Source organism: Limanda limanda, chromosome 21, assembly GCF_963576545.1.
Source record: "Limanda limanda chromosome 21, fLimLim1.1, whole genome shotgun sequence".
Taxonomy (NCBI): domain Eukaryota; kingdom Metazoa; phylum Chordata; class Actinopteri; order Pleuronectiformes; family Pleuronectidae; genus Limanda; species Limanda limanda.
The window spans coordinates 10,442,893-10,466,990 of NC_083656.1; the positions used below are offsets into that span (position 1 = coordinate 10,442,893).

Consider the following 24,098-nt stretch of genomic DNA (forward strand, 5'->3'; position numbering starts at 1 on the left):
GGTCAGCGTATGGATCACTCTGTTGATTGACCACATCCCATCGATCACGCTGCCAGCTCGTCAATACATCAGCCTCCCAGCAGCACAGTCCCGCCCACTTTCCCCGCGTCCTCCTCCCTGCAATACTCCATTACTCACCACTTCTGCCTCCCTCATCCTCCCCCTCTCCAGCAGTGATACCCCTCTCGTCATAGTACTTACACTTATCCCCCCCGCCTTCATTAATCGCCGTCTTCCTCTTCCTGCCGGGCTTGTGCACCACAAAGGACACATGTTGTGAAAATTTCTCTTTCTCAGCAAAACAGGAAGAAAGTCTGTCCAGTACGACAAAATGTAGATTAAATTGAAAAATTTGTCAAAAAAACCCACAGTGAAATAACGAATCAATATCATAATGTTCTGATACCATTGTTCCCTTCCTGATATTATTCAGATACCTGGACTTTGTGTATCGGCCGATATTACAACCAGTATGACACTAGTGCCACCGCTCAGAACTGAAGTCTTGCCTACGTTACTCTGCACCACTTTACTTGTGAAACGTTGGCCACCTGCTGACATTTTAGCTCTGGCTAACTCTACTGGAAATCACTACTTCTACGCAGCTCTCAAATCAGTTCTTGCCGGTGGCAGTATGGCACAACAGCTGTTGTGATGCGGCAGAGAAGAATAAATAATTTACAGGAAAGGAAATGGTTTATTCTGGGTGAAGATGTGGTAGATTCAGATCGATACATAGATTTGCTTACTCGCTGATGCCTGACCCAGTCTTATCGGCAGTACCGGAGGCATTTTTGATGCTGGTATCAGTATTGGAACATCTTTCCTGAATATGAATGCTAGGACCCATAGTGAGACACAGACCAGAGTTGTACCAAATGGTTGAGCTGCCTGCTGTTCAGACGAACACAGAGGCCTGTGTACTTTAGCTGAGTCTTTCTCACTTCCTCCGTCCTTCTGCTGCCTTCCTCATCTTTTCATCTCCCCCAGTCCCTCCTCTGTTATTCCCATCTTCTCTGCCTGCTGTTCTCTATTGTCCTCCTCCGCCTCTCCGCGATCCAGCTCACATGGACCCAAGCGCTGTGGGCCAGGCTCCTACTCCGTGCCGCCGGTGAAATATTAACCAGGCTTTGATGCTTATTAATTGTCCCACTCAGTAATTGAGATGCTCTGCGGAGCCCATCCCCATGGTGACAATGACAGCCTGTCCCCTTGGTGACAGCCTCTCACCCACAGAAACACCAGGGAGAGAGATGGGTAGGTGAGAAGTGGGGGGGGGGGGGGGATAGAGGAGGGAGTGGGGTTCAGAAGAGATAAAAACAAAGTAGAACACTGGTGGTTCTTTGCGGAGTCGGGATGATTTAAACTTCTTAGAGGGTTTTTTAACATGGCAATTTTTTGGTGTATTAAGCCTTTTTTTATATATAGGACAGTTTAGCCAGGCCATTCTTCATGGGAAATTCAAATTTTACCTACCAGATGAATTGTCGAGACAGCAGGAAAATGTCTGGGGAATTCACAGCGAGCGAGTGGGCATGTTGATGATGTTTCGAAACATGCGACAGATGCAACACAAACACACAGTTGTCGATGAAGATGTCAACTTGGAAAGACAAAGAGATTAGACAGCTTTTAACGATAAGAGTCGTCGTCAGTGTTGATTTGCTCTAAAAAAACAAACAGACGATTTCTGCAGCAGAATCCATACATTATGTCCTGCGTCCTGAATCCAGGCACAAACCCTCATCTGAATGTTCCGGACATTTTCCTGTTGTTGACGACGGACGTGTCTGACTCGGACAATCTCTCGCTGCGTTCTTCAAATGTGAAAGGCAAACTCTGGAAATCCGTCTATAGCGAATTATCCTGACAAAGTTCAGTTCCCGTCAGCTACAAAGTCAAAGCTACAAACCCAAATGTCCGGTCCGCTCGTCCACTGCTGTGTAGAGCTTCATCTGAGATCAACAGGGACACAACACTTCATGTCACTGTTTGTCCTTCATGTAAGCTATCGCATGAATGCAACCGCCGCTGCCACACACTCCAGATCGTGTAGGTGATTGTGTTGTATGCCTTTTCAAATGTTAAGCACATGCAGTTTACTTGCAGTGAGATATGTATATAAATAAAACTGCCTTGCATCGCCTTTGTATAGAGGTGAGCCACATGCCACTGTAAACAGAACTGTGTCTGTACATTCCTGTGGCAGCTATGGTATGTTAGTGCTGCAGCAATGCAAAGGATGATTATGATTGAAGGCCAGGGTCACACGTTTGACTCTTCACTTTGAAATAAGCTGTTTAGCTAAATGGAGATTATTTGGCTGCTGTCATGGATGTTAATGTAAAGATTGAGTCTGAGAAATGCTGTATTATGACTTCCTATGAAATAAGTAGTAGCTGTGATTATGGATCATAATATTTCGTTAAGCATGTCATGCGTTTGCCAGAATGAAAAAACTCTCAGTGAACCTGCCTTTGCCAAAACGAATGGGATAGAGAGTCAAAGTAAAATGGTTCTTTATTCAGTATTCATGCTTTAACCGACTTCAACTAACATCATTTCCCATAAGCCCCAGATGCTCGAGGGATAAACAGCAGAAGAGGTGAGTCGAGGGGTCGGAGCTATTTCAGACACGACCGTACGCAGGACACAGAGGACCGAACACAGTAGATACTTTCAAAAGTTGGGAAATTACTTAAAATTAGAGCGTCTCATGTATACAGACAAAAAAACTATGTTTGTAGTGTGTTCCTGCAAGTTGTAGTTTATCCCGTGCTCACAAAGTAATCGTTATTTAACTGTCACCTGCTGCACTGCGTCTGTAGCAGTTCATCTCAGATTATTTAAAGTAATCCACTAGAACACTCCTCATGTCTCCGTAAAGACCGATTCTTGCAATACATTTTTTTGTCAAAGTAAAAAAAGAATTGACCTCTGGTTTTTATGACACATTTTGAAAGTTCTTGCTGAATCGTGGAGCAAATCAGGATGAGTTTTATTCTCTCATTCATTAGCTGTACCGCTTATACTTTAATGGTCGGCTAGAGCCTTGTAGCAGCTGATATTGGCTGAGAAGTATGCTACACTCTGGACATGCTGCCAGTCTAACATGTTTCCAGACTAAATTAATGTCGTTACTGTCTGCGTTTGGACTTGAGTCATCGACTTTTAATTCTCCTTCTAAAATGGGTCTATAAACAGTGTCAGGTAACTTTTAAAAGGCGTCAAAAGGTCCTGAGAGAGAGAGAGAGAGAGCGGAGGAGTGAGTTTGGGGGGGAGGTGAAAGGGAAATGAAAATACTTACAGGAAATAAAAACAGGAAAGAGGAGAAGAGAGTGATGAAGGAGCGGGGGAGCAGGAGACGAGGTGTAGATGTGAGTGTGTGTACATGTAAATATATCGGGCTGGAGGCTGAGAGCTGTGAGGCTGCCAGGAGCTTCTAGGTACAAGTCAGAGAGGCGATGACCACACCAGTGTAATGTTTCCTCACGGGGACACAGGGCCACGTCAGATGTCAGCCAGCCTCGGTACGACACTTGGCATCAACACTCACACACACGCATTCACACACTCACATGCTTATACTTACCAGCCGCCAGGATTAATGAGTCAAGGACTTCTTTTAGAGGACAGTCTTTTTTTAAAAAGGTTAAAATCTTTTCAAATGCATTAATAGTTTACGGGTTCGAACCGAAACATGTCGCGTTGTGAGGCTGACGTTGACCAATCCTCTTATTGTTCTTGTTGACCCTGTTTCTTGTCATTGCTTCTGAGGCCTAAATCAGCTATTTTTAGGTTTGTTAGAAGATGCAATCAACCAAATCTATATTATTATTATAACCGTAGAATAGCAATAGTATGTTATAGTGTTAAAATTGGATTTTATCTTTGAAGACAGTTTGTAAAGACGGACGACATGACAGCTTCCTAAAACTGAAGCCAAAGCATCTTGATCACCAACTAGTGGCTGGCTGCAGTATAGGTCATAAATCCCTCCATGTTAGCAAACAAAAAAGTCAAAGTGAATTTTTCTCAAAGATGGTTCCTGTCATTTGTGTTAGTTCTTATTACGCGGATGTAAGTGAAAGTGTAAGTTTGGTTTTAATTAATTAATTGAGGCTGTAAAAATAGGGTTAAACGTCCTGTTTGATAGCTAAGAGAGTTTTGGCTGCTCATACGTATCATGTAAGATATCCATTTCCTCAGTAAACTGTTTGTACCATCACCAGCATTAAGGTCACCCAGGTTGCATTAATGTCTGATCTCGGCAGGATCGTAAAGTTTGCAATTGAATCCTTGTTTTTCGATGCAGTCATCAACAGTAAATTTGTTGGTTTGGGTGAATCAAAAATGGTCTTCTCCATCAAGTTGACCTTGAATCCATGAATTTGAGAACCAACATGAAGGAAGCTAACGTAGTTTATTAGATGTGTTACAAATTTTCTTTTATTCAGTCCCCCTTTACTGGAGGATAAACCCGATGTTAAGCAGTTTACAGACGTCTTTGAGACAAGCTTGTGCAGTGAATAACTCTTTATTGATAAACAGTCTTGAGAACATGAGCAACAGCATGACCATGTAGCCGTGTGGGTCGTACCTTTACATCTCCATCACCATTGAATTACCATAGCTCTTTAGAGTTGAGGTGCAGCGCCGTGTAGCCATCCTCCTCGGCCCCGCCCTCCCTCTCTACTCGTTTCAAGACGAGGTCACAGCCATATTGTCATCATCCCTTTCTCTATCCCTGACCCCAAGACTCCATTCTCTCACTATGGCAAGTTGCCGGACAATGACATCATGGGCTCCACCCCTTGACAGCCTCCTGGTTAAGTAGGACAGACTGGATTTAAGATGCAGTGTTACCACAGTGACAATACACACACACACACACACACACACACACACACACACACCAAGGGTTGACCTGATTTGGCATCAGTGGGTAGAGCAGCACGCTTGTTGTGTGTCTGTGTGTGTGTGTGTGTGTGCGCTGGAGTGTGTTTAATTCATGTTCTCAGTGAAAGGGAAGAAATGGGAGGATATTTGAGAGCTCTGGGACAGCAGGTGAAATGCACACGGTTTGTCCCCTCTCTATCTCTCTGTGTGACCCCGGCAGTGTGTCTATTTTTGTGTGTCTGCCAAGAAAGACACACTTTCTCAGTCACACACTTCAATGCTATCTGCCTTTATCTTTAGCCAGGGACAGGACACACGGATAAGGGTGATAGTTAGTAAGGAATAATGTGTTTGTTTGTTTGTCTCACAAACACAAACACTGCTGAACAAATTACCACGAAACTGGTAATGATGCGGTATGGGTCGGGATAGAACCCATTACATTTTGATGTTAATCCACATCAGGAATGTTTCATGGATCTTGATGAAAAAACATCCGGCAAATTTTCTACTGATTTCTACAAGTGTGTGAACTTTGGAGCAGCTTCACGGATACTTCTTGTGTTTGATTCACAGTTTGAGAGCTTTTGGTTTCAACACTAAATCTCAGAGTTTTTATTGGCATCAATATAAAAAAACAAGTTGATTCATAGAGAATAGCTGCAATTTACATCACAATATTGGTAATGAAAGTACAAATAAGAAAGCTGTGGTTATCCCGGTTCCTCTTTGGCCTCTATGTGTGGAGTTTGCATGTTCTCCTGGACTCCAGCTTCCTCCTGCTGACTGAGTCTCCATGGAGTGTGCTCTCATTCAGGCAGCTCCAGCAGCGTGGTCTGCAGGGGCTGCTCTTCAGACCGTCTGTCAGTCCATCTGGACGTCACCCACTCGTCTCCAAGATGACAGAGCAGCCAGGATGAGCTGAGAGGGAATGTCCGCTCCTCCAAATCTAATTATGCCCCCTGTCTTGTAGACGCTACTGGACGGCCTGACCCATCACTCGTGGTAGGGATCTGGCTTAGCTTAGCCCCCCCCCTCACTGTCCTCCTCCTTCACCCCCACACAGCTCAGCTTCTCTTACATTATTAGCCGTCTGTGATGTTACATTAAAGATGCATGACTCTCACGCCGTCTCACTCAGCATGGGCCTCCCGTCTGTGTGTGTGTGTGTGGGTGATTGTGTGTGTGTGTGCAAGTGGGCAAGCTCGAGTTGCTGACTGCTAGCAAGGAGCACACACGCGCTTGTTATTGTGCAATTGCGGTCGAGCTCTCTCCAAGCCGAAATTTGTTATTTGACAGATGGATGTGGGAGGCTGTCACTGAGACTAAACGCTCCTGAGAGAGACGGAGAGAGCTGTCTGGTTGGACAGAGATAGCGAGCTAGATGGACAGAGAGTGGGAGGGGGTTAGCGCCACAGTATTGATATAATGCAAGCTTTGAGTGCCCTGTCTGCTTGGTTGAGTGCTCCTCTGTGCTGCTGCATATGGTGTGTGTGTCTGTGTGTGTCTTTTTTTTATTCTAGCACCCGTGTGAGTGTATTTGGGGCCTGTTTGTAAGTGCGGCAATAGAGGGAATGCAAGAGAGTTAAGCTTGTATGTGTGTTTAACATTAACCTCCCTCTGAAGTCGATTCGACAATCCCTAGACATTCTCTCTCTCTCTATCTCTCTCACTCTCACACACACACTAACTGGCTGTGTGTCAGAGAGTGAGAGAAGGTTTGTGAAGTTATCCGTCTCCCTGGCTGTATCAGTGTCCTAATTGGACTAACAAGCTTAATGAGGGGAACTAGATTCTCCAGCTCTCTCTCTCCTCCCATCGTTCGTTGTCAGGGCGGGGGTGTTCAGTGCATGTGCGTGTCTGCACACGGCAGGTGAAGGCTGAGCCGCGTTTCGATTCACTTAACAGGGACAGAGGTCATTCTAGGGGCGCACAAACGATTAATCGATTCGTCAGGCTGACAAGAACATGACGTTAAAACTGTGTTTCGTTTAATTTACTAACATTGAATTGCCTGAACAATTAAAGAAACAAAATAATCAACCATGTAAATAAGTTTTACCTGTCGCAAGACTTCATATAATTGCATTGTATCTTGTGTTTTAAATTTAACCTTGCACCAAAATTGATCCTATTTTTGTCTGTTTAAAAAAAAAAGTCATATTACTGCATATATATAATATTCATATGTTTTATTTTATGAATATTGTAGTCATTACAAGAGGAAAACTCCCAGAAAATGTCTGCGACAACTGTCATTTGCGATCTTACCCAAAGCCCCTCTGGAAACATTTCTGGTAATAATCGGGACACCGTGCTTGTCTCGAAGCAGCTAATGCTTCACTGGCCATGTGCAGCATTTTGGAGTGAGAGCGTTGGTATTAGGGTGTAACTCACCTCTGATTAGTATTATTAGTACCCATGCATCTGAAATCTTGAAGAAGAGAATTTAAAGTCTGTCTTGAATTGAATTCAAGAGAAACGAATGCCTGTTTATTTCAGACTAATCGGTATGATATCAAACTCTGGCTTGGTTTTAATGAATCTTGAAAACCCCCATATCCATGTCATAGTTATTCGTATTGATTTATCTTGAAGGCACTTCCCAGCTCAGGTGCCAGCGACAGGTGATGTGAGAATGCTGCCGTTCTTTTTGGCTGCGGTGCCGCCTCAGGAGCCGAGCACTGAGTCCATGACAGTGCCGTCCATTTGCTCTGCTCTGTTTAAAAATCACTCTCAGTCCATCTTTCGGCTGAAATCCTCACTGAGATGCGCCGTTACGCAAGAGGTTACATTTGGGGATTAGCACAACATTTTCAAGGGTAGACATCAAGAATTGCATCCCATGCAGTTGTTACGTGTTACCCATACAACAAAAGGATGACAGTACTGCATACTGATGAATATATAGGAGCTACATTCTTTCACCTGAGATAGATTCCTTGACCTCAGAGTTGCAACTAATGATAATTTTCTTTGTTGATTAATGTGTTGTTCAATGATAGATAAGAATACAAATGCTAGTATAACAAGTGACATGTCAAAAGTCAGAAACATAAAGATATTCAGTTTATAATGAAAAGTAAAGCAGCAAAAGTTTTTACCTATTTCAATGACTTAGAAACTATTCGAATAATAATTCAGTCATCAAAACATTTTATTTTTCTTTCTTATTTTACTGAGCAACGAATGAAATAAAAACCTTCCTCCTTCTGCCAACTTTAGGGTTAAGTTTAATGCACCACAAATAAAAAAATACATCAGGTAATATTTTACTTAATTTTAAAGGGAAAATACATATCAATATCAGATGTAAATGATAGGATATGCAGATAGTATTTGTTGAATTCACTGTGCGGTGTTTTCCCCCCTCATTCTATGCTATAGATATTTATTTGTGTTCAGTCTTTGTGTCTCGTCATTCAGCGATGCATGGAAGCGTATATGTGTGTGTGTGTTTGTGTGTTGCTGCCTGTGTGTGAGTCTGACTGTTGCATAAGAGGATCTGCTGCTGTCCCAGAGCTTAACTAAGGATTTAAACCTCTCTTTCTCACTCTCTCCTCCACTGTCTCTCTCCCGTCTCTCTCTTCCTGTTGTCGGCCGTCTCTGGTGCTCTCTGTTGCACTCTCGCTAATCTCCGTAATTGCATGTATAATGTCGGGCGGTGGGGTGGGGGGGTAGGGTGAGGTCACTATTTGTTGAATAACTTTGTGTGTGTCCCATGTTTGCTTATCTATTAAATGTTTGAGCAGGAACATTTCTTTTTTGTTCCGTGATTATGAAATACCCAGAATCCTTTTTGATGACACCTGCTCACACAAACCGACCAGCGCTCCGTTTGACTTGTAATTCAAGCTGTTTGCTAATATGAAAGACGTAGAGAGTAATAAAGATATATTAAAAAAAGTTGGCAATTTAATCAGCTGTTGTTTGGATAAATCCATTTATATGAGCTCTATATAATTCATACTATGTAACCTAGTGTATGTAGAGGATTAATGGATTATAACACACGTAGCAAATATATCTTGTAGTGACATCATTCCTTCTCTCAGCAGCTTTGCTTCCCCTGCAGTCTTCTTCCTTCAGCAAGTCGTCTGGGTTTTGGCAACTCTGAGCGTCCCTCTGAGTGCGGCACGAGATAATAATTCTTAGCATTTTGCAGTGTGTTGACACTGATCTAAAAATATGAGGTTTGGATCAGACTCCACGAGCATTACTATGTCCGACATGTAATATTGGCTGCAAGCGTTTCACAGCATCAGAACATTTTGTCTAGGAAAATGATTTGACTCTGTTGAGGAGGGATTTGGCTGATTTACCAGCACTTTAAAACAAATTTATAAATGCATTTTTCAGAGCATGAACCCTTTTATTGTCTCCACTGTTAATAGCAGCATAGTATTAACTAGGATAATATGCAAAAGTAGTGTTTAACTATATGATAATTGGCTTCTCTTGAACACCCTCTGTTGTCAGGATTCTCCAGAACAGCAAAGGACTCAGGAGAAATAGACCAGTTTTAAATTAAGTGATTTAGTGATTGCAGCGTGCATTGAATAGGTGGATTAATTCATTATTTCTCATTTGTAATCTTGAACAAATATTAGTATTGAAATAAAGTTGTGGGGGGGGGGCGGGGTGCTGGTGAAGACGAGGACTTCATCCATGTGCACGGGTGTGTTTGTTTTGTACAGGAAAGTCCCCCCTCCCTCCCTCCCTCCCCTTCTGCACACCCTGTTCAGCTGTGTTATTTCTCACAGGTTCACTTTGTGTTTCTCTTTCTCTGTCTGCACAGATTGACTTGGAACCCGAGGGGAAGGTGTATGTGGTCATTGACCTTTCCGGATCCTCCACAGAGGGTGAGACCACCTCGACACACTACGCATACTGTCCTGCTGTAAACACACACAGAGGGAAAAAGAAAGGTATTTAACACGTAAAAGAATATCTAGTTTAATGATGGTTTTGTACAGATGTGGTATGAGCTCAAAGTAATGAGCTTATATTAGGGTCGCTTCTTGCTAGAGTCCTTCATTTTCAACGTGAGTAAACATAAAAATATAAATGTGATTGACTCCATTCCCATCGCAGTAGAGGAATTTGCCTCTCTGTTTTTTCCCTGCACCGATAACTCTCACTTCACTGTCTTGTCAAGTTAGTGCGTTCACCGATCGTTGTGTTTCCATCACTGTTTATCAGAGCTGGAGCAGATACAAACCTGTGTCCACTGCAGAGGCATTTGTCCTGGGAGTGAATGCCCATGGCTCCCATTCCAAGTGCAGACACAAGTCAGATGATAGCAGGTGTGAGTGGGTTTTTTGATCAGTGACAAAAGTGGCTTTACGTTACTGATAAATGCAATAGGTCAAGCTGATAGTGAGCGCCCTCTGTTGGATCACGAGTGAACTATTTCAAACGATCTGCAGGGCTTCCAGCCTGTGTTATTTTTTGTATATAAAATGTGACAATAAGTTTAAATCCTCTGCTGTTGTTGCCACTTTGCTGCAGTGAAACTCGAGGTCACAGGGTGTGATGGAGCGATTACTGTGAAAAGAGGCCAAACATGAAGCCCGAGGCCGTCCTGTTTTCTTAGAAAGTCGCTAAACAGAATTCATCTCTCTCTTCTCTCTCACTCTCTCGCTCGCTCGCTCTTTTTCCATCTCCTCCATTTGTTTCAAGTGATTAAACATGGAAACGCCCACAGTGTCTTCCTCAATTAGTCCATGCGCTCGCTCTCTCACCTGCTGCTGGATAAGAGTGATTTTCTCCTGCACCTGTGTACGTTGACACCCGGGTATAAATAGAAGCAGCTCTCTTCACTCTGCTTTCCGGTGAAGTTTGCATTTATATACATGTAGATGTGTGTGTGGTGGAAGTGACTGTGTTGGAGAGGATGCCGCAGTATAAAGGTGAACAGTTCCTCTGTATAAAGGAGGATGAAGGCAGCCGTGGAGAGTGAAGAGAGAGGGAGTAGGTTCTTAAAATAGTAGGGTAGATTGAGCCACGGATTACACACACACACACACACACACACACACACACACACACACACACACACACACACACACACACACACACACACACACACACACACAGACCCTTGTCTTGCCCTCCTCATCGATGATTGGACCCTCTGTTGTGACCTCTGGACCCTCTCTCCGCCCACTCCTGAACTTCCTCTCTGAGTTCAGCTGGCTTGAGTGCTCGTCATTTTAATGTATGCTGATAAAAATAAACGGTGTGTGTTTGTGTGTGTGTGTGTGTGCACGCGCTGATAGGACGGATGGAGAGAAGTAGAGGATGCAGAGATACAGGGCGAGAACTAGAAGTAGAGGTGGTATTTTTAGCAGATTTATTTTTTTCCCCTGGTGCAATCTGTTCTCTGCAGTTTCAGACGACGGAAGGACGTGTTCCACTCCTTTATTTTCTTCTCCTCCTCTGTCTTCTCCATCCTAATGCATCTGTTGGTCTCAGGAAGCAAATATTAATCTGACCTATTTCGACCATCTGCAGCCTCACCCCCTGTGTTTCAGTATTCTTCTAATCTTTCTTCATCCTTTTTTTCGATTCCTTGTGTGTTTTCCTCGCATTTCATCAAAATAAGTGAAGCAACATTCCACATAACACTTAAAATATAACCACGAAAACACTTAAAATTACCAGCATAACTGGTAAAAGCATTTTTTTAAGAAAAGGAAACAAAGGGCTTGTTATGACCTCTTCCAAGGAGGTTTTTTTTTTGCCACTCTCTGTTTATTTGTGTGTTAGTTTGTTTTTTGGGTTGTCAGCAGGATTAAGCTAAAAACTACTGCACTGAAATTCGGTGGAAAGAGGGAGCATGGGCCAAGAATCCCCATTATTGGTACAGATCTAGACAAAAATGGCGGATTAAGGATCTTTGCTTTCTCTTTCTTTAGATCACAAGACCTTTCGAACCAATTTCCCTGGAAATAATGCATGGATCTTGGTTAAACAATTATCAGACACATTTAGCGGACTGATATCTATGTGTGAAATTTGGAGCAGCTAGATTGAATTTCAGGGAACTGTGGGGCTTGGCAGACGCGCTCTACTGAGTGCCAACACAGTTTTTAGAGCTTTTTGTTTGATTAATCTGCTGATTATTTTGATTGATTAATCTATGTAATGTTTTGTCTTTAAAATATGGAAAAAAAAATTGTGACTTGTTTTGTTTAACCAACCCAAAGATATTTAACTCACTGTTTGAAAAGATAGTGGATCACATTTTCACTTTTGAGAAGCTTTTTGAGAAAAATTAAAAGTGATTCATCGATTCATCAATTACCACAATAGTCTTTTCTTTTGACTGACTTATTGATTAATCAAGAATTTTGTGCAGCTTTAGTTTTTTTCAATGCTTATTTATCAATCAGATGAATATATAAATACCAGTGTCAGACAATCACACACACTTAAATTGTTGTATGTAATACAAATGTACCTATAGTCCTACATAGTATTTGAGAAACCACTGCAGCTTCAACTTCATAGATCCGCACAGTCAGCATTGTCACATTTCCAATGTTTAAACGGGACGTGGGAGTGACCAGGCACACTTCGGTTCTCTTCAGAAAATGTAAACTTTTCAATTTGTCTTCAGTTTAAATTTTTTTTTCATAAATGCCTCTACAGTCATACATGATATTTTTGGAACGGCTTCAACTGTTACTTCAACTTCTGCTGCAACTTTTCTTCCTCTAAATGTAACAACCGGACTGATTTCTACAAAGATATTTGCAATTTGAGGAACCACTTTATTGCCACTGTTGTACTGCAATGACTAATAAAATGAGTACAGTGGAATTTTCTTTATAACGTATTTGATATATTTATCTTCAACCTCAATAGATTCTTATTCATTATTTTAGAAGCAGATGGGTTCCTGCCACGGTTGTATTGTTATTCATTTTCATGTCATATTTGTTTATGCCACCATCTGTAGTTCAGCATTTCCTCCGCTTTTTTTTTTTTTTACATGTTTGTGTCTGATCGAATCCTCAGTCTGCTTGTGTGTGTGTGTTTGTTTGCTGGACTCCCAGGTGGTCATTCAGTGGGTCCAGAGTATGTCTGTCTCCACGGCGATCACTCTTAACTGTTGTTACGCCTCATCAGCCCTCCTTGTCAGCATGCCTGTGTGTGTGTTAGTACATGTGTGTTGTGTGTGTGTGTGTGTGTGTTCGTCCTGGACAGATGGATGATGTATTATGTAAAACAAAGTGATCCCAGTAATGGCCTGTTTAGCCCCCACCCCACCCCCCCTCACCAACACCACCATCAGATACACAAAAACACACACTTCCCCTCACATACACTCCCACTCTCTCTCACACACACACACGCACAGGTTCCCTAGAAAGCCTTTCTGTAATCGAACTCTGGTGAGACTCAGCGGTAACCACATCTATAACGCACCCAGGAGAGAGATGGAGGGAGAGTGAGAGAACGGCAAACTAGGACAGGAGCGCAGAGAGGAGTGTGTGTGGGAGGGAGAGTGTAGGTGGTTCTCTTGTCTTAAGGTTACCCTCGGAAAGCATTTATCTTTGTGGGGAGATGCGGAGAGGAAGGGAAGGGAACGGCTGCATGGATGGTGCTCACTGAGGAGGAGTATTTTAATATGATGTCCTTCGTTTTAGTGCCCACACACCAGAGTATAAATAGCACGCAATCACATCTATGTATGCATAGGCCTCTGGTAGGTGTGAGAAAGGAGGAGGGAGGGGGGATAGGAAGATGAGAGGCCGTTGAATGATCAAATGTCTTGAGCAACATGATGCAAATGGTCCTTATTTGTACAAACCGTCTCAGGAAGTAAAATCGATGGCCATAAGGAAACATCCGCAGAGGGTGGATGTGTCATCTGAAAGGAACAAATGCTTTGACATTTTGACTGATGATCTTTTCCTGTCTGTTCCCTCCACAGCCTCAGGTACCAACGACAATGAGGAGCGAGTGTTCCGAGAGAGGATCGGTCCTCGCCGACGACAGGGCGCCGTCCGAAGACGTGTCCATCAAGTCAATGGACACAAGTTCATGGCCACCTACCTGAGACAGCCAACCTACTGCTCACATTGCAGAGATTTTATCTGGTAGGAAACACACACACACACACACACACACTCACACAAACCTACCTGTTGTTGTGTTTTCTTTAACCACCCCGGCTGAAACGCTGACTCCTCTGTGTGTGTGTGTGTGATCCGATAGGGGCGTCCTGGGGAAGCAGGGATACCAGTGTCAGGGTGAGTACTTTTCTGTGGGGGGGTTCCAATTTCTCAAGTCACATGTTGCATATCATTTATTATTTAATCCTGAGAACACAAGAGGGATTACGTGCTGCTGAATGACAGCTGTGATTTGGTCAAAACCTGCCATCACCCAGAGATTATGACCTGCATCACATCAACATGATGTATTTGCAGTATTTAAAATGCTCAAGATCAGTTTTCTCCTTCATAAAAACCATGCAGGAAAGCATAGTGTTACTTACCTGTCCTGTATTGCTGCTCAATCAAATTTAATGATTCCTCATCGATCAGTGCAGATGCAGGAAGTTGTGCTGCTTATTTACATAGAGTAACACACATGAATGGTTGTGGAAATTAAACTCAGGAGAATACCCAACACCTTTAATAAGGTCAGCTTTGGATCAGTGCATCAATAGGTGCAACAGCATTACATCAGAATCATGTGAACATACATTTTAAAATGTCTATCAGACGTTTCATAAACATATAAAAAGGAAAAGTCTTCCGCAAATGTGTTGATTGAAATTTTGACTCTGTACTTCCAGTGTGCACGTGTGTCGTCCACAAGCGCTGCCATGAGCTCATCATCACAAAATGTGCCGGGATGAAGAAGCAGGAGGACACACCAGAGGAGGTACACACACACCCACACACACACACACACATGCAAATACACACGTTTACCTACATATCGACATCAACACACACAAACTCAATCTTAAAGGTCTTTTGTGTATAATAATTCAGATTCTGATGATTTACCATGTGTATTGCTGTGTTTTTCTGTGTGTGTGTGTCTGTGTGTGCGTCTCCCTCTGTAGGTGGGTTCACAGCGGTTCAGTGTTAACATGCCCCATAAGTTCAGTATCCACAACTACAAAGTCCCCACCTTCTGTGACCACTGTGGCTCCCTGCTCTGGGGCCTCATGAGGCAGGGCCTGCAGTGCAAAGGTGAGTTCAGGCACAGCTGGGAATTTTGCAGGGAAACCTGATAACGAAGTGTTTCCAGATAATTAAAGTCAAAAGCTGTCAACAAAAACACAATTATTCGAATGACACACACATTATATCTTTGCAGAGGAAGATATGTTTGTGTGTGAAGTTGGTGAGCAAATATTGCACAACTTAGCTCAATGAAAGGATGATTCGATTATCAGAATCATTCAGGGACTCAGGGAAGGACTCACACAAAACAACACATATCGGTGCCAACAGTGGAAGCCTTCTACAGCCTACTGAATAAAAATGCTTTGTTCATGAATCATTTCACAGTCAACACAGTCATTATGCCGATCTATAGGGATCTACATCCAGGGCAACTTGCCGGCTGACCTAATCCCCCCCTGCATATTCATTCACACACACCGGTTTGTTTACATGTGGGAGGCCAACTTTCACTGCAGATTCACTGTCGTCTGAGGAGATTCTAAAAGCTAAAAAACAATGTTGGATTATGCCACGGACTGTTATGAGGATGAGTCATTTCTCTGTGGTGGTCGACTGTATTTATTTGAACTGGAGTAAACAGACAAGAAGTTAAATCAAACAGACACAACAGGAACAGGACGATGTACCTCAGGAAATTGGTGTTGTTCGTACAGTCCGCGCAGAAGGAAAGGTTGATTCCAGTCTTGGTGAATTCAATGTTTCCATGGATGATTTAACTCATTCAGCATACCTATAATTATAAATTACCTGCTTCTCATTTCTTTCTGACGCTTTTAGTCCATGGGAGAAATCTATTATTTGTAATGAAAATAAGCATTAGTAAACAAAGTTCATAGCATCCAGATATGATGTATTCTGCATTAATAATGTACTTTAATACCGTGGATACATTTTCTTCTTCTTTAAAAAGGTCCCCCTTTCAAAATAAATTAACCTGAACCTTTTCATGTGTTTTTCCTTTTTTGCAGTGTGTAAGATGAATGTGCACAGGCGGTGTGAGAAAAATGTAGCTCCTAACTGCGGCGTGGACGCCAGAGGAATCGCTAAGGTCCTGGCTGACCTGGGAGTCACGCCTGACAAGATCTCGAATACCGCGCAGCGCAGGAGGAAGGTAATGAATCATTCTCACTGTGATGCTGCTGCAACCAGGAAAATAAAGAAGTTTGATTTTGCATTTGGAAGGGCATTGGTTCTTTTAAATAGTTGCTATTAGCGTCGTCTTGATTGTTTTTTTATCAAATGCAAACAAATATATCAAACTTGAGTTAAGAAAATTAAACTGGATAAATCCACATCTTCTCTGCATTGTCATACTGTAAACTAGAAGTTTTCTCGACCCATATTGACAGATTGGTTCGGATATATCTGTGAAAGGCTTTAATTGGCCAGTTTTTATCATAAAACAAAGTCCCATGCTCGAACTGAGAACCCGATATTAAACTCTGCGGCGCATGATGATACAGGTTTTAAGAGGTGAACCCCAAATGAAAGGCCATGTTGTCTCCTTCTCTCTCCAGTTGACTCCAGGGCAGGACCCTCCCCAGTCTCCTCCTGAGCTCTCTCAGACCGAGAACAGCTTCAGCCAGCCAGCTGTCCCCACCTCCCCCTCACAGCAGGGTAACGCAACACACACGCACACACACACACTCACAAACACACACAGTCACACACGCACACACATCATCATCAAAAAACACTTTTACACAAACATGAAGATATTTCAAAGCCCTCTGAGATACATTCTGAGCAGCATGTGGTTTTACTGTGTTAATTTTACCAGTGAGAGCCAGTCATTTTATTTTCAGTAATAATATTGTTGCTCCTTTTGAGTACTTGAATACGTTAGTGTCCCTTTAGATATAAGACTAACCCTGATTTACCTACAATAAGAATGATCCCCCGCCACCCACCACTATTTGTTACTGAGTCATCTCGCTCTCACACTTTTTAAGCTGAGAAATAAAAGTTAACTTTCTCTTTGTGGAAGGATTCCCATTTTTATCCTATCGAGCCAAACTTCGATGACACAGGTTACAGCTGCTATTTAATCCTCCTGGTCAGAGAAACTTAAACAGTCATCCCAGAATATGATCATTAATGTCAAAAGGTTATTGAAAACTAATTGTTAACAAATAATGGGAAACGTCTCTGTTGTACAACAAGCTGAACAGCGAGAGGAAAAAGGGCAGCCAGCCTGTTTTCACTGATCCTCTCTTCCGCTGACACCCACAGACTTGGCAGAGTTAGATCGCCTGCAGGACGTGCTGTCGCTTGACCAGCAGGGACCCCAACACTCCTCCTCCTCATCCTCCTCCTCCACCAACTCCTCCTCCTCCTCGTCCTCCGCGGGCAGGGAGAACGGACAGAGTCAGAGGAGGACCCTCAAGGACTTCAACTTCATCAAGGTTCTCGGCAAAGGCAGTTTCGGCAAGGTACGGCGGCTCAGAGGAGGCGTTTCAGGGGGATGTTTATATGATTACTGTTCTTAACCTTTATGATTATATCACTGTTATTCTTTTAACACCACATTCAGTAGCTGGTAATGTCAGGGAATATCAAGGACCTCAATACACCAGTCATATGTAAATTATATGATGAGGCAGAGGCTTTTTATTTACATTTCAATGAATGTTTGTCCAAACACACCGATTACTTTTCAGTTAAAAAATAATAACAAACAAAGGTTTTGGTATTTAAATGTGATTTGAATAATCATATTGAAATTTCGGGTTAGGGTTAGGCTTCATTCAATGTTCAATTTTATCGGGTAAAAGCTGAGATATATATATATACGATTTATAATAATGTGGAGTTAAAGGTTAAAGTCTTAAACTTCTGTGATCTGCTTTCTTCCTCTTTCTCTATTTCCTTCCTCCTCTTCCTCGCTGTGGTCTCTCCCGCTCAGGTGATGTTGGCGGAGCTGAAGGGGACGGAGGAGGTCTTCGCCGTCAAAGTTTTGAAGAAGGACGTGATCCTGCAGGACGACGACGTTGACTGCACCATGACCGAGAAGCGCATCCTGGCCCTCGCCCGCCGACACCCCTACCTCACCCAGCTCTACTGCTGCTTCCAGACACGGGTAGGAAGGCCAGACAGCACACACACACATACATGTATTTGGTGGCTGATGTCTGTTTTCTCAGTCTCACAACTGTTCGTCTTCCTCTGTCTGCAGGACCGTTTGTTCTTTGTGATGGAATACGTGAACGGAGGAGACCTGATGTTCCAGATTCAGCGATCCAGGAAGTTTGATGAGCCTCGCTCTCGTTTCTACGCCGCTGAAGTCACCTCAGCCCTCATGTTCCTGCACCGTAATGGTGTCATCTACAGGTAAATACCCCCAACAGCTCCTTTATTTTCATGTTTTTCTACCAGCAACTCTGTAAAACTGATAAAAAAAACACTTTGAACCAGAAATATCTACAAGACTCTTTAAAATATTCATGTTCTGTCTAAAAGCCATAAAAAGCCAGAGAGCCGATGAGTGAAGGCAATTTTATAAATGGCTCAGTTATAAGGAACATACCAGAAGGTGCATGACAACATGATTCACACATGCATTAGGTGGTGATTCTCATGTGTTGTTTTTTTTTGCAACGCATGCTCACTTTTCTCAGCAAGCCCGACTGCTGTGGAAACCAGACGGTGCTAATTCTCTCCCTCTCTGTCCGTGTCTCTCGTAGGGATCTGAAGCTTGATAACATCCTGCTGGATGCAGAGGGACACTGTAAGCTGGCAGACTTCGGCATGTGCAAAGAGGGCATCATGAACGGAGTGACCACCACCACCTTCTGTGGCACGCCGGACTACATTGCGCCCGAGGTGAGCCGAACTCAGCCAACAGATCATGACATTGTCCCCAAGATGCTCGTTTTATATATTGTGGTCTCAACTGTACTGTGGTGGGATGGTTGCTTATTTAAGAAACTCAAGCTATGCAGGCTTTATTTTGAAAATGACGTGTCTCCAAGCAGCGATAACCCTGTTATCCACCCTTAAGTAATTTTTATACTACTTGACAAAAGCTCTTAGAGACAACTATGCTCTCTCCATAGCTTTAATTCAGCCAATCAACACCTATGAAACTCTATGAACATTTAGCGCCTTGTTTGTCTTCTTTGACTCCTTATAAGAAGAAAAAAAACAGAGTGTAAAAAAACTCTCAGTTTCAGTTTTACAGAGTTTTTTTTATTTCTTGGCTATTTATATTGTCATCAAGCAACCAGCAGAGACTCAATGGGTTTTAGAAGTGGATTCCTGCTATTTTGAAAGAGGCAGGTTAGCTGTTTCCCTGTTTTACCCTCCGCACCACCTGAATAATCTATCCTGTGAAAATGCAACAGACAAGGATAGTCCTATAGTCTGTTAGACAGGTGGAGGTTAGTTGGTTCAAATCCGTCCCTCACGTTAAACTGTGTCATGTTATTGAACTCAGATCCTGCAGGAGCTGGAGTACGGAGCGTCTGTGGACTGGTGGGCCCTGGGGGTGCTGATGTATGAAATGATGGCCGGTCAGCCTCCGTTCGAAGCCGATAACGAAGACGACTTGTTCGAGTCGATTCTCCACGACGACGTCCTGTACCCGGTGTGGCTCAGCAAAGAGGCCGTCTCCATCCTCCGAGCGGTACGACTCATCTCTGACACACCTCTTTTTACATTTTCTATAAGAGCTGTTTAAAATCCCTTAAAGAGGGAGTCTCATCTCCTTCACCGGCGAGGCTCCTCCCTGCTTTAAGGCATCTGTGATAAACTGAAGAAAAGTTGAATTGAGTTTAATTAAGTTGATCAGACCTTCTATTTGTGACTTGTTTGGGGGTTTTGTTACAGTGTCCTGCCACTTCTCATTACTAAACACACAAATATACAATCTGCTGTGAGGAGGTCAGTGATAATTCATGAGGTGATTAGGAGCTTAGAAAAAGCCAAAACTGGGCTGAGTTCCATGGCAAACTGGCAGTTTGTAGATGTTTAGCTTGCATATATCTCCAGTTTGTGCCATGTGGTCACACAATGCAGGCGAATATAACAGGTCAAAGTTCACCAAAGTTGAACCGCATGCGAAGCCACGGTGCAGATTTGCTTCACCACAGGAAGCAATTGTTTTATTCAACCCCTCGCTCACGCTGATTGGAAGTGAACCAGGAGGCAAAGGTTCGCCGCTGATACATTCACACATGTGTGACTGAGGTTTTGATGTTAAACGCTGATGATACAATAGCTGTACGTAGGCTTGGATCTTTCACCTGCATATCACCATGCTGCATTATGAAATAGATGTTTGTATAATCCGAAAGTCTCTATGAAAAAGTTTTTCCTCCATGAAAGTAGGTGTTTATCACATTAATATTCTTGTGATCATTGTTATCACACAGTCATTCATGTTTATCTGCACACCTGCTCAAATCAGACTCATTCAAAGTGCATGTAAAACAGACGTGCACTTCTCTGTGATACCGAGAAGAATAAAAAAAAGTCAGCCAGAGAGGTTAAAATAATAATGGCATCATAAAAACCAAAGCAGATCACAAAGTGCTCTCACGGCGGTGAACAGACAGCGGAACAAATGCGCCGCAGCTTTCAGCGGCGTGAAATAACAGCAGCCCTCCGCTGACCTGTTTCATCACTCTGCCACTACACCTCTTTGTTGGTAGCATTCACAGAGCCATTAATGCCGCCGCTCTATTATTAGCACCGAAATGCTTTTTGCTCATCCCCTTATCCTTCCGTTTCTGTCCTTGTTGTTTTATTCATGAAACATCAGCTGGAAATGTCAGACAGCAGAAAATCTCAGAGTCAAGATTGTGTGTTGTGTGTTTGTGTGTAGTTCATGACCAAGAACCCGGCCAAGCGTCTGGGCTGCGTGGTGACCCAGGGCTGCGAGGAGGCCATCAAGACCCACCCCTTCTTCAGGGAGATCGACTGGCTGCTGCTGGAGCAGAGAAAAGTCAAACCGCCCTTTAAACCAAGAATAGTAAGAAACACACACATGTTATTACACACACACACTGACGTCTTACATCCCTTCAAAACTGTAAATCTAAAGATAATAGTGACATCTTCTGTGACTTAATGCCTTAATTTAGTTCCCACGTGCAAGAGTGTTTCCTGCATTTGTTTTTGGTTCTTACTGATTATGTTTTACCTAAAAAAATGGAGCCGACTGTTGAAAAATCTCCAGAAATCCAGAAGTTGTTGTGTCCTGCAGCAAGGTCATTCCATTCTGCACTTCACTGTTAAATAAGGTTCTCTTGTGGAAAGAAAAACAAACTCCAGTAATAAATCATACTTTTTGTGTTCGTACTTTGTATTTTGTTCAGCCAAAGTACAACCACAACGATTTGTGTTGAGACAAAGATTTTGCTTGGATATTAAATTATTCTCCTTAAACTAAATCATGAAATGTGCCGTAAAACTCATCACTGGTATCATATAATACTGGAGAGGATCAAACCACAACCAGCTGATACTGAAGAGCTAAAACAATCCAGTATTGGATTAGAAAATGCAAAGGTTTAGCTTAGAAGAAAGCCAAAATAAACTAATGAATAAAAATACAATGATTAAAAAGTTTTGATCATGTTATGAGCCCAAAGAAAACGAATGCGACCTTTTGAGTTGGATCCACTGCTGTAGAATCTGTTTTCACTTACTATTGTGCTGACAGAAGGCAGTAAGTCTGAATGACCAGAAGGTGTCGCTATAATATTACTCTCACAGCACTAGATTGTAGTGAAGTTTCTTCCTCTGAAGTAATTATTTTCTTTGTGTGTGTGCGTGTGTGTGTGCGCTCTGCAGAAGACCAAGCGAGATGTGAATAACTTCGACCAGGACTTCACTAAGGAGGACCCCGTGTTGACGCCCACGGACGAGGCCATCATCCGACAGATTAACCAGGACGAGTTCAAGGACTTCTCCTACTGCGCCCCCGAGGAGACGCAGACCTAACACACACACACAAACACAAACACACACACACACACACACAGACACACACACACTGATCCAGCAACATGAAACCCAGCACGCATTTACACGCACACATGCCGACACTCTCACATGTGTAGAACCACAGATCCCTTTACAAAACACACACACACACGTGCAATCACTCCTTTATTTTTAAGCTATTGGTTGTTGTTACTTTTGGAATATTCTTTACTTGCATTGTGTTGTCCTTGTTGCCTGGGTTTATTATGAATATGAATATGACTACACGCACACACCTGCACATTCTCTCACACACATTCCCATGTGCAATCGTTTTGCACACAATCACACGCAGAGACACTACAATCCCAAGTTTTTAACGCTCGCACATACCTGCAGTCTCACTGCATATGCTTAGACAACCAACACACACACACACACACACACACAGACATGCACTCAAACAAATCTACACACTGACACTGCTTCTCTCCCCAGCACCTGTATAAATGTGGACTGTAGGTGCCGGGTGCAGAGGCCTGTATATAGCCTGTGTCGAGTGGCTGTATCGTGTTGGTATCGTCTGCTAGTAAAGGAGAGTCGTGGCGCATGGACAAGCACCCTACCTGTGTTATTATTGTCCTTAATGTGGACCGGTTAGGGCCAAATACCCTTTGTGCAATACCCTGACTATCTATATATTTTATGGTTTTGTTTGTTCTCGAAATTGTTATTTTTTTGGTTGTTGTCGGATTTGTTGTATGATCGATCGCTCTCATCCTCTCTCGTGTGTACAAAGTGAATGTCAAGCTTTTACGAGTTACAGGCTATTGAACTAATTATGTGGAGCAGAGTGTTACAGGTGGCCTGTGTAGCAGTGGAAAAGCCCAGTTTTTTTCAGCTGTTTCTTGCATCTGCTAGTTTCAGAGTCCACCCCCCCTCCTGCCGGCGAGAATGTGCCGGCCTGTGGGCGGTTTTATTATTATTGTTTCTCGTGAATGTACATTTTTTGTGGGTGAATGCGTGGATTTTGTTTTTCTTTGTTGATGTATGACTTTTTGTCCTCCGCATTTCTGTTCCTATAGTTACAATCAGTGTTTTCAGCCCCCCCCACTTTCCTTCCACGGCTCCTCAGAAGCACCAATTCCCCTTTCCCACCAATAGCAGCTGTCACTCAGCCTAAACTACCTGCTTTTCTGACTTTTGCTTTTTTCAAGAATGGCTTTTCTTTCTTATCGCCTGCTCTCTCTCTCTCTCTCTCTCTCTTTTATATTATTATTATTATTATAATTATTATTATTATTGTAAAGTGTATTTGGAGGAAACCTTTGTGTAAAATACTATAACTATACTATTATAGGTCTGTTACAGCCGGGTGAAAAAGAAATGTGGAGAACCAGCAGCTGAATTACCTCTCATTTCCAACACAAGACACAAATCACCACATGCAGACTCCCTCCTTCGCCTCCTCCCTCTTCTTCTCACTCTCTTCTTTACAAACACACAGACACGCACACACACGCACACACACAGAGAAGGACTGTTGTCGCATGTACTGTACAGTGGTCTGAAGGCGAGCGGGGTTTGCTCTGTGTGCAGTAGAGTCGCTGTGTAGTGAAGCTTCGTGCACCCAGGGGTAGGGCTGTTCCTGGTCACACTTCTATCTTACTCTGTGCCAAAATGTAGTGCAACAGCCAGGCTAGTCCTGTCTGGTCTGATTCCAATAAAACACTGAGCTGTCTACATCACCCTCACACCTCTCTGTGTCGTCTCTTCCTGCCTCTTTTTGTCGTATTTTTGCTTTTTATCCATCCTCAGTTGTCTGTGGGATGCTTGAAAGATTGTGCAAAAGAAGAAGAAGAGAGTAGGGGGTGGAGAGGAGGAAGTGGAGGGGGAGGATGATGCTTTTCCTGGCCAGCTGACCTATCAGTGAGCTCGCTTCTGGAGGCCTGTAGGTGATGCACATGCAGAGGAGGGAGAGGAGACACTTGCTGAGTCTGATTAAGTCATCTCTGCTGCGGGGGACCACTTGCCTCGTGACATTTGCCTAACCAC

General features: G+C 43.0%; 1 protein-coding gene across 1 annotated transcript in view; it reads left to right on the forward strand.

Moving 5' to 3' along the window:
* The window catches only part of prkcea (protein kinase C, epsilon a), a 25,893-nt gene extending 2,102 nt beyond the window's left edge, over window positions 1-23,791 (forward strand). Inside the window, exons 2-15 of the mRNA XM_061095153.1 lie at window positions 9,698-9,761; window positions 13,844-14,009; window positions 14,128-14,162; window positions 14,714-14,802; window positions 14,990-15,119; window positions 16,085-16,227; window positions 16,634-16,733; window positions 17,349-17,548; window positions 18,022-18,195; window positions 18,292-18,446; window positions 18,800-18,938; window positions 19,552-19,740; window positions 20,941-21,087; window positions 21,912-23,791. Of these exons, the coding sequence (XP_060951136.1) occupies window positions 9,698-9,761; window positions 13,844-14,009; window positions 14,128-14,162; window positions 14,714-14,802; window positions 14,990-15,119; window positions 16,085-16,227; window positions 16,634-16,733; window positions 17,349-17,548; window positions 18,022-18,195; window positions 18,292-18,446; window positions 18,800-18,938; window positions 19,552-19,740; window positions 20,941-21,087; window positions 21,912-22,061 (1,881 nt within the window). The 3' untranslated portion in view covers window positions 22,062-23,791. The remainder of the gene's footprint in view (window positions 1-9,697; window positions 9,762-13,843; window positions 14,010-14,127; window positions 14,163-14,713; window positions 14,803-14,989; window positions 15,120-16,084; window positions 16,228-16,633; window positions 16,734-17,348; window positions 17,549-18,021; window positions 18,196-18,291; window positions 18,447-18,799; window positions 18,939-19,551; window positions 19,741-20,940; window positions 21,088-21,911) is intronic.
* Window positions 23,792-24,098: the final 307 nt, after the last annotated feature.